Source organism: Nylanderia fulva, unplaced genomic scaffold (assembly GCF_048542155.1).
Source record: "Nylanderia fulva isolate GAGA-0341 unplaced genomic scaffold, ASM4854215v1 Scaffold149, whole genome shotgun sequence".
NCBI lineage: Eukaryota > Metazoa > Arthropoda > Insecta > Hymenoptera > Formicidae > Nylanderia > Nylanderia fulva.
In genome coordinates this window covers 274496-286329 of record NW_028189719.1, presented here as the reverse complement: position 1 = coordinate 286329, position 11834 = coordinate 274496, and the positions used below count along the sequence as shown (strand labels likewise).

The 11834-nt window shown below is 30.3% G+C and overlaps 1 protein-coding gene and 1 long non-coding RNA gene across 3 annotated transcripts; both read left to right on the top strand.

Moving 5' to 3' along the window:
* The first annotated feature begins 4742 nt into the window (after positions 1-4742).
* LOC114940692 (uncharacterized) lies at positions 4743-6715 on the top strand. Its single transcript, XM_085480433.1, has 2 exons — positions 4743-4839; positions 5135-6715. The coding sequence occupies exon 2, from the start codon at positions 5138-5140 to the stop codon at positions 6239-6241; it is 1104 nt and encodes a 367-aa protein (XP_085336559.1). The 5' UTR covers positions 4743-4839; positions 5135-5137; the 3' UTR covers positions 6242-6715.
* A 3094-nt stretch (positions 6716-9809) lies between these two features.
* Positions 9810-11730, top strand: LOC114932083 (uncharacterized). Of its 2 annotated transcripts, none has more exons than XR_003819806.2 (3): positions 9810-10905; positions 10980-11420; positions 11586-11730. It is a non-coding gene; the product is annotated as an uncharacterized LOC114932083 (long non-coding RNA). The 2 variants fall into 2 exon arrangements; XR_003819807.2 differs by having other exon boundaries at positions 11572-11730.
* Positions 11731-11834: the final 104 nt, after the last annotated feature.

Genomic DNA, 11834 nt, shown 5'->3' with positions numbered 1-11834 from the left:
ATATTCTTTTGTCATCGCGACTGTTACGTTGCCCTTATCAGCCCTTGTAAAAAGAATATCCGGATTATCATGGCAAAACCTCCTTGTATATTTATACATACTAATCAAATCTTCATGAGTTGAATTAAACTTAGTTTTGCCGTGTAAAAAATAGGAAAGTTGTGGAACCAGATTGTTACGTAATGTATTTAAATTTTTCATGTTAGAACTAGTGGAATTCCCTTCTATATCTTTGATAAACTCGTGTATGGCCAACTTTTTGTCATTCTTAAACGGCAGGCCGAATTTACTTCCAAATTGTAATAGATTAGTGACATTGGTAGGAATTATTGTGTCAGTCAAATTAATAAACCATTTTTCGTTAGTACTGGTTAGAGGATTAATATGTTTGTCTCTGAATTTATTAGGATATATGACAATGTCTTTGTTTATATTATTGTTTACTGAAATTGTTGATTGTGGAATGTCTATTTTGTTGATGGAATAACTAAGTTTAATCGGTTTGATATTTCTCAGATATTCGTCTTGTTTCTTTTTAATTAGCCAATTAAATTTGTTATTATGTTTGTTATGTAGTCTGTTATGAAACATGTCAAATGAGATGAAATGATGTCTTAAAATTTCGTTCCATATGTGTACTGGCAGTTTGTTAGCCACATATCTTGAAATATTGTAAAGTTTACCATGTAATAAATTAATTAATCTATATAAATCTCTGATTTCAATATTTAAAATTTGTTTTTTGAATCTGTACAGCAAGCTATCAAGCCTTTTTTTCGATCTAAAGTGATGCAAACAAAATTGATTCCTACAATACGACGTCAAGTGGTTAGGTAAGACATCAAAATTTTTACAATGTTTTAAAAAATTCAACTTTGATCTAGCTTTGATTATTTGATAATTTAAATCAATCCATTGCTTTAACCTCCATGTTATTTCTCCCCCAAATGAATTATATAAGAACTTAAAATTGAAACGATGAAATTTAAACGAAATATTAGTATAACGCATTTTCAGGCCAGCGTAAAAAGCAATGCAAAATTAATACCTAATCAAAACATCACATACCAATGCTCAAGCTCGTATGACAATAAAAACAATGATAAATTATTAAATTAAGGCCATGTGTAACGAGCAATACGATATTATTTTATTATTGAGAAGAAAATTCTTAATTTGAAATAATAATTATACAAACGTTTCGAGCTCTACTTGCTCCTCTTCAGTGCGCAAAAAAATAGTGATAATAAATAACGATAATAAATAAATACATAAAATTCTAATAAAAAATCCGCAATACATAGTCAATATAAGTTATATAGTTGAGTCATAGTTAAAACGCAAAATATATTTACAATGAATTGAGACCATTAAAATAGTTCAACAAAGTAAGAACCCAATTAGAAGCAGAATGATTCGTCCGGTTATTCATAAAATATATTAGAATTATTAATAAAAACTTGGATTTATTTATTATCTATGTAATTAAATAGTTTAATAGTTTAAAAATTTATTGAAGTGGTGTATGTATCAAATGTATGAATAATGTATGTACCGGAAGCCATCCTAAGCCGATTAGGTAAGGATTAAGCACAATAAATAATAAATATAAGTCCATCCATGGACATTGTGTGAAATATATACTTCTCTGTAAATAAATGAATTGTTTTACGAACTATTACAGTAATGATTACATACAGGTATAATCTTGATATTTTGTGTAAAATTTAAGACTAATTAGAATTTATTATTTACTAATTAGAACTCTAATAGCAGCGTGTAAAAATAAAAAAATAAGTATTTATCAAATGATAAATACTTTTTAAAATAATTAGATCACAATATAATAAAAAATCTAAATTCAATTGGTTTCCAACACTTATATTCATTTAGAGAACGTGTTTCTCTTGCAAAATCGGATGAGATACAAAATTTTATCTAGGATACAAGATTTTATCTGAACAAGATAATTTGAAATTTCTTCTGTTTTTGATAATTTATGTGCAGATTCAAAAAGTCATATATTCAAAATCATTTCTTTTACTACACATATTAAAAGCATGCAATCAAGAGAAAAACTGTTAACCATATCAACGTAAAGTATATTTTCTAAAGTTAATTTTCTTAAATGATGTTCAGGTTCAGGTTGAACTTTATCACGAAAATTTCCATTTGTTCTTTTCTTATTGTTAGAGTAAATTAATTATACTTTATTGGCATTTCATATTCACCGCTTAAAATGATAGCAGCGGCTTTGCTATCATTCCAACACTAATATCGTACATGATCGAGTATCGATCACCCTCAGTCGTTCGGAGTCAATAGTCGATAACACACGTGTATCAAAAATCACTTATACTCCAAAATTTTCTAGACTTTTTCTTTGTTCTTTTGTTTGTTAGTTATACCGAGGTATTATATTAATAAACTATATTAAAACTATTAATCTCCTATTTCTTTTCACTGCGTTAACAAGTTATGGGCCTAGTAAATTAGTCAAAATTTGGTATAACCGGTCGATGTGGTGTAAACATGATACTTGCATGATGTAGTACACGTAATACTTGCGTGGCCATCTTAAGCGAAGAACATCCTTGGCATACGATTTTGCACAATATATATTTGTTTGTTTTGTGTGCAAGAGAGTTCAAAAATGAGCGACAAAATAACGATAAAATACGCGCAAAATTCGATGGCACAAATTTCCAAACATGGAAGTTCCAAATAAACGCAATTTTTATTACGTACAGTTTGCTGAACATAGTAACTGGAACAAGAATTATGTCGGCAAACGTGGAATCAGTCGAAGGAAAACTCTGTATCAAGGAAAACACAAAGGCAATGTTAATTATTTTCTCATCTATGGAAAACCATCAAATGGAAAACCTGCTCGTGAACTGCTGCATGACTGCTAGTGAAATGTTGAAGAAACTCAGTACGATACGATGAGCAGAAGTCTGCTACTAATTAATCCTGACACAGAAATTCCATGAATACTGCATGGATGCGAATCATTAAATAGTACAACACGTAGCCAAGGTACAAATTATGGCGATGAAGTTGAAGGATTTGAAGGAAAATAGAAAAGAGATGAGGAAAAAAAAGTTTGAGAAAAGAGAAGGGAGAGAAAAGTGGTAGAGGAACAGGACAGAAGAAAGAAAAAAAAATGTGATGTGGAGAAGAGTTGAAGAAGATGGTCCGAAGGAGAGGAAGCTGATGATGGAAGGGATAATGAAAATGACGATGGAGCAAAGAAAGTTAAGAAGAGAAAGGGAGAAACTGGGAAGGTGGTGTTGTGACGTCTCATTGGTCGAAACTCTAGGTTTTCGCGCCACTACTAATCATAGATTATTATTTAAAAATAATGAATAAACTATATATTATTGTTTGTCGCACATTCGTGTTTAGTTAAAATTAGTTTACTTTTAATACTAATATCAAAATTTAGAGTATTCAAATGGTGTCCAATTAAGGATCACCATTTGTAACCAGAACACTCTAGGATCAACCAACCGTCTGTTTGTGAAGCTCGACTAAATCACTAAATTGTCACATAGGCAATTATTCTAATCAATCAATGAAATATTCAATATTAATTATTAAATATATAATTATTATATGTATGTATATATATAATTATTAAATACATAAGTACTAAATATATTCGTTAAAATAACTCTTCTTATAAGATAGAGAAAGCAATACCGAATCCGCGGTTATCACTTAATATATCATTAGCGTTAATTTATCTATAAAGCCTTATTATTTCACTTCCATAAACTATTAAAATTATCTAAATTAATATATCTACAAACTTGTTACAATGAACTAATCTTCTAGCAAACTCCGTCTTTGCACCAGAAAAACACAAATAAGGATTTCATAGATATAATTAAGACAGCGTTGTACTATAAAATCATAATTATATAATTTAGCCATTTTTCCTTGTTTAAGTGCTATAATAATAATTTCAAAGACAATTTTTTAAATCGGATTATATAAGAGAAGATTTCATAGAACAAAAAGCGACATGTGTCAGTCATTTCTTTTAATCCCCCGCATGACCAAGCACCGAAAGGATTATCATGAAAATATGCGATCATTGCAAAGCTTCAGTAATCCCTATCTTCAGGGACGATATTATCCTTGTAATGACCTGTGATCTTTTATGGTGACACTTGTTCTAAGAATTTAATTTTCTAAGAATCCCCCACCAATTAAAAGTGCACACGGCACACAAGTTCGACCTAAATTCAGCCTATAAAAATCCCTGATTTTAGCCAAGGGTTTGTTAATAAATCTTTTTCTCTTATCCCTACATCTTGTAGTCATCTTCATTATCGTACACATACATATATCTCAGTTTTCGATACCAAGACACAATAAGGTCCTTTACACGGCACCCTTAATCGGGTTTAATAACATCCGTAGTTGTAAGACTGGCCAATCACAGCCGTTCTATTCTTCAGGGGAATGGCTGTGATTGACCAGTTTTACAACTATAGATGTTATTAAACCCGATTAAGGATGCCGTGTATTTGACCTTATTGTAAAATCTTGCGTTAACAGTCGACATAACATTTAAGAATTATTCTGTAAAACTGTGGAAGCTAAAATAAAGAACTAATATCTTTATTCGAGTGTGTTATTTCGGCCACAAGTATCCTACAACCGAAGTCCTCAAAAGGAGCCAATCATACAGACGCATTACATAGCTGAAACCAAAGAATTTTCTAACAAATCAGTTATCAAATAATTAACAAGTGCTCGAGTTAATTAACAAGACTAGCCGTTATCCTGAAAAAACAATTGTGCCCCACGCACACAACAATACAGTATGTATGTACTTTTTTGATTTTTAAAACTTTTATAGTTTTTTGCTTTTACTTACACTTTATTCAAAATTGCGTTTTATCTGTTTTGTTTTAATGTATTTAAATTATAATTAATATTTTATTACTTTATTTAAGTTATTATAAATTATGTGATAAAACAGTGTTCTATTTTTCATGAAACTCGGAAAACGTAACAAATTATTAATACGCATTAAATAATAAAATATTTTTGTTGCTAATAAGTATTTTTTTGCTAATATTTATAAAACAAATATACATAATGTTAATAATTTTTTTAGATAATGTTTAATCCAAGAAATGTAGCAGTACTGCTATACACTGCACTGTATATGACTGGGGAATTCCCAGAAAGTCCTGTTACAACAGATGAAAATGAAACAAAAGACATGATGGAAAATATGTTTCGATCAATGTATGAAGAAGAGTTTGAAGTTTATGAAGAATCATCATTAGATTTTCAAAACGAATTTGATATACCTGAAGTAGAACCTGTAATTTATGAAGAAAGAGAAGATGACACATATTTTGTAAAAGAAATTGAATGTGTTGCGGATTGTGTACCAATAGAATATAAAAGAAATGCAGTAGAGTTATGGAGAAGTGGAACAAAAAAGTCAAGAACTCTTGCATCTATAAGAAATAGATTTCGGAAAGTCACGTCATTACGTCAATTAAGAAGATGGGAGCAGCAAGTAAATCAAGGTGGCAGCAGATTTGATAAACCGGAAGAAATTTCAACATATACGTTAAATAAATTCCATGAAGGTATTGAAAAGGGAATAATTATTCATGACATTGATATTGCTCGATGGGCTATTCGCGTACAGAAGGAAGTAAATCTACTTGGGTTTACAGCATCATTATCACGGGTAAAAAAGTTTAAGCTTGCACATAATATCGTATCTAGAAAAATTACAAAATTTATAACAAAAAAACATTTAGCGTCAGACAAAGATTTAGAAGCACGAAGCAAGTCATTTATCGAAAATGTTAAATCTTTTATTATACAATATGGAATTGAAAATGTATATAATTCGGACCAAAGTGGATTTCAATTAGAATTTCATTCCGGTCGTTCACTATCACCTATTGGTATTAAAAAAATAGAGCGCATAGTACAATCCATATCAGCAACTACACATAGTTATACTATACAACCTATTGTTTCAGCTGATGGTAGATTATTATCGCCTCTGTTTATTGTTTTAAAAGAACCTACTGGAACATTTAGTCCAATAGTAAAAGAAACAATGTTTAAAGATAATAATATCTTTGTCATGGCATCAAAATCTGGAAAATTAACATCGCATCATTTTGAGATCTGGATAAAAGAAGTGTTTTTTCCAAATGTTGGACCAAAATCAGTGTTATTATTAGATTCTTAAACTGGTCATTGTCCTGATATAATTCAAAGAAACAAACCAGATTTTATAGACAATATTAATTTGTTAACTATACCAGCTGGAGCAACGGGAAAAATACAACCTTTAGATGTATTCGGTTTTCGTTTATGGAAAAATTTTGTTAGACATTTTTCAGATACCATCATGCTTTTAGATCTTGACGTCAAGCTTCATTCAAGAAACAATATTTTAAAATTACAATCATTAACACATAATCAATTTTCATCACCAAGGTTTAAAAATTTATTCAAATATGCGTGGTATAAAAGTGGTTATTTAGAAAAGAAACCAGAAGAATTTGATACACCAGTAGATTTTTGTTTCAAAACTAATTTAAAACCAACATGTGATATTTGTGGTAAAATTGCTGTAATTTCTTGCGCATGGTGTAAAAAATCCCTTTGTATAAATCATTTCTTTCATGATCATCATCTTTGTAACCGATATCAACCATGAATATTTGTTATTCTTGTATGCAATAATTATGTACGGTATTTTATGTAATATTTCCATATACATATATATAATGACTTAATAATGTAAGACAATGTGTATTACATTTACTTTATACTTTAAGAAATTAAATATTATAAAACAGAATATTTTGATTAGTAAAATACTCTATTTCTTTCAAGTATGTAATGTATGTTGTACATGAGCAAGGATGTTATCTGCAAAAATGTATAAATTAAAATATAATAACATATAAATGTTTCATTTATAAAACTTTTAACAAAAAAAATGTATATTTGTATAAAAACGTTCTTTATCATTTAAAATTTGTTTACTTTATTATAAAAAACGACTATTTTTCTTAAAATTCAAGTTTATTCATAGAATTGGATCTATTAACCTCGGTATCTGATCAATAATTTTTTTTGTCCGACTAGTTTTATTTTTCATGCATTAAAAACATTACTTTTCCATATAAATTATATGTATATTTATTGTCACATAATATATATATTATAATTATATATATTATATAATTATAAATTATATTTATAAATATAATTTCTATAATTTATAAAAATACATTCTCATAAACTATTTATTGCTAATTTATGGTTGCCTCTGTGAGTTTGCGAAGAAAAATAACTGTCGCTGTGAATAACCCAGCCAGAACGCTGATGTCGATTCAACATCTAACCGACGTCTAAAAAATCTAGATTACGTCTAATCTAAATGTACGTCTAGAAATAATAACAATTTAGACGTCTGCTCTGATTTTTAGAACTTGTTAATAAATAAGTTTTTTTTTAATTGTCGTCCAATTTATTGTATTAAAACACATGTTAGATTTTATAACTATTAATAAGATCATATTTTTAGTAATTACAAAATCTAGAATATATATATATATATATGTAAGCTTGTTGGTTATCAAGCTCGACCTTGCCGCGGCTTGTAGACTCGCGCATGAGAGGCAGTAGGTAACAAGACTCCGAGCTGAGAGTATTGATGATATCGTACGGAGATAGATAAAGGTTTGCCATCGACAATTGTATTGATTCAGGTTAGTCTTTGGTTCACTCGCTTACTGTAATGTTTCTGGCATTTGTTAATGTGTACATATTATTACTATTTACAGTTGTTTACTGCATCATGCGTGTTGATTCTTAAACCGAACCCTCGCTCCATTGGAGTTCCATAAATCGAGCGCTTACAAATCAATACAATGGAGAATAAAGCAAAGTTTTATTTTGTCTCGGAGGCTGGTGCAGACACGAAAAGTTCTGTAGTTAAAGTTAAAAGAATTCAGCTGCTTGGTCAAGAGGAAAGTTTTTTATTTCCAGCAGATAAGCAGACTAGTGCTCATCATAAACAGCTTTTTGAAAATCCAATTGTGAAAAATGTCGTTAAAAGTTTAAAGGTTCGCAATAAATTTCGCAATGTTGTGCTGACACTATCTAAGGAACTTGAGAATATTTATCGGGACACAGAAGGCAATGTTGTGTTGCACGACGAATATTTGGAAGAGATTACCACAGAGCAAGAGTCGAATGTAAACAGTGAGTCAGCAGGAACAGTCGAAAGAAAAACAAGCTCTCTGATAAAGGACATAGTGATTGAAAAATTCAACGGTGAAAGTATAAATGCGACGGTCTGGATTAATTTATTTATGCAGGAGTGTGACAGAGTGGGGATTGCCCAAAACAAATACGCTAAAGTATTAAGATTGTTTTTAGAGAAATCTGCACTAGATTGGTATAATGTATTTGTCATGCAGAACTCTTTGCTAAATTGGGAGGCATGGAATAACGCCTTTATTGATACCTTCTCTGCACAGTCTTGGACAGATATAACATATGCGTATAACTTTAAGTTCTATAATGGCTCGCTATTAGAATATGCGTTAAAGAAAAGAAGATTATTGTTAGAAGCGGATGATAGCTTATCTATAAACACACAAATCAACATGATCGTTATTAGCTTACCAAATTTTATCCAAAATAAGATAGATAGAAAATCTATTATAAATATAGAAAACTTAATGGCAAAATTAAAACAACTTGGTAAAATTAACGAATCGAAAAATGATAATGTAAACAAGAGAATTTTAAACAAAAAAAGACCATGTAGCATTTGTAATAGGTTAGGTTTCAAAAATAGATTTCATTTAGAAAGCGCATGCCGGAATAAAGATAGACAAATTAAAAACTTAAAAAACGAAAACATCAAGGTTACAAATAATAATGAAATACAAGAAGTAGTAGCAAGCCATGAGGAAACAAAAAACGAATAGTCCTCCCACTTATTAAAATTAAGATTTTTGCAAATGGTTGCCCAGCAATTGGTCTTTATGACTCCGGATCCAATGTCTCTCTAGTTAGTAGTACATTTTTGAACAATAAAAGAAATATCAAACAAATAATAGGTGGGAGAGATACTATTAAAGGTGTAGCTGGAACGACAAAAACGGAAGGGATTATAACAATACGTATTAAAATTTGTAATGTAGAAGAGGATTTTCAGTTTTTCATAGTTAAGGAAGGCATTGATTGTGAATTTCTACTAGGATTAGACTCAATAAAAAAATTCAAACTCTGCCAGGATGAAAATTTGACCATATCACAAAAACAAAAAAAAAATTTTTAGATAAGCAAAATAACACTAATAAAATAAGCACTACTAAAATGGAAAATATTATAAAAAAAACGAGATAATCTTTGCCAAATCAAAGTTTGATATAGGATCAGTAAAGGATTATGAAGCCACAGTGAAACTGACAGAAAATAGATATGTTTCAAAGAAACCCTATAGATGCTCGTTTCAAGATAAATTAGAAATCGAGAAACAAATAGAAGATTTATTAAATGCAGGTCTAATAGAGGAGTCAAGCAGTTCTTATGCAGCTCCCGTAACTATGGTTCTCAAGAAAGAAGAAGGAAAAAGATCACGCTTGTGTATTGATTTTAAAGAGCTCAATAAAATAGTAGTGCCAGAAAGTCAGCCCTTTCCAAGGATAGATGATCTTACTATACGTGCCAGAAATTGTAAGTTTTTCTCAAAATTGAATGTGAATTCGGCGTTCTGGTCAATTCCGGTGCGTGCAAAGGATAGATATAAGTTGGCTTTCGTGACACATCACGGACACTGGCAGTGGAGATGTTTACCCTTTGGGTTGAAATCTGCTCCTGCTATTTTTCAGAGTTTTAGCAGGTGTGATAAGAAAAAACAAGTTAGACGTTTTCACAGTAAATTATATAGACGATATATTAGTGTTCTCTAAGACTTACGAAGAGCATGTATATCATGTAGAGCAAGTACTGCAAGTACTATATAAACAAGGTTTTAAATTGAATAAAAATAAATGTAAGTTCGCCCAAGAAAAGATAACATATTTGGGACACGAAATTGGAAGCAATATGATTAAACCAATAAATGATAATTTAGTGGCTATCAAGAAGTTTCCCACACCCAAAACAAAAACACAAGTTAGACAATTTTTAGGGAAGATCAATTTTTATTTGGAGTTTATACCAAATCATGTTGTCTTATTAGATCCTTTGAGAAATCTGTTAAGAAAGAATGTACCCCTCGATTGGACCGAAGAATGTAGGAATAGTTTTAATTCGACAAAAGAATATTTGTGCACAGCTCCCGCTTTGGCAATTTTTGATCCAGAGGCCCCAATATTTATCTTCACTGATGCAAGCATTGAAGGAGTTGGAGCAATATTGAAGTAACAACAGGAAAATAGCTTTTAAAAATTCAAAAGAAATTCACAATCGAAATAAGGAATATTACAATAAGAACGTAAAACAGATAGATTATAAAGTAGGAGATTTAGTTTATGTACAAAGCGTTAATAAATTGAACAAAAATAAAATAGATCCAATTAGAGTAGGTCCGTTTAAAATTAAAGAGAAAATTTCTGATGTAATGTTTTTGTTAGATAGTAGATTTAGAAAAAAGGAGTCAAATATTTTTCATGCTAGCAAGCTTGTTCATCAATCCCAAGGAGTGTATCCCCGGTCTTAAAAAGGGGGGGATGTAAGCTTGTTGGTTATCAAGCTCGACCTTGCCGCGGCTTGTAGACTCGCGCATGAGAGGCAGTAGGTAACAAGACTCCGAGCTGAGAGTATCGATGATATCGTACGGAGATAGATAAAGGTTTGCCATCGACAATTGTATTGATTCAGGTTAGTCTTTGGTTCACTCGCTTACTGTAATGTTTCTGGCATTTGTTAATGTGTACATATTATTACTATTACAGTTGTTTACTGCATCATGCGTGTTGATTCTTAAACCGAACCCTCGCTCCATTGAAGTTCCATAAATCGAGCACTTACATATATTTGAAATTTTTAATATATATAAATAAATTTAAAAAAAATTATTTATTGACAAATTGGAGAGGAATTAATTTTGAAAGTAGATATACGTATATGCGTTTCATGAAAATCAAGTATTACTATAATCTATAACGTTTATAATTTGTTCTTTGAATAATTTATATATTGGTTTTGAATTTGGCTATATATATATATCACTGTTTTGACTATATATATATCGCATCATGGCGCTTGCATCGATGCTTCTACCCTAAGCTGACAAGTAAACAATAAATACGTGTACGGTCCATTGCGATGATACCAAAGTGTGACGCAGAGTGTCGAAATGCGTATATCATCTGTAGTATTTTATTATATCTGAGGTAGGTATTTATAGTTGAAATACATTTAGTTTCCGCAGAAAGGATTTAATTCGCACATACCTTTGAGCTTATAACAAATATATTGATTTGTCAACTTCGAATTCGTCACTGCTGCGGACACTCGCCAGAGCGACGCATAACCTAATTTCAGACTTTGTATTTCAGATTTCGTATTTGATTAATATCATTGATATTTGTGCTTTCATAACAAGTTTGTTATATCACAAAAGATTATATTAAGAGTGTCTGTATCTAACCCGTTTGAGGAATCATAAGTGCCAAAAATAAAAATACGAGAGAAGAAAAAATACATATATATAATGGCTAATCTTCCAGTAAGTACACATTCTGTCTTTTTTTATTACGTTTCTTTATTGTAATAAGGAAGTACAATAATGATATCGACATTACTGT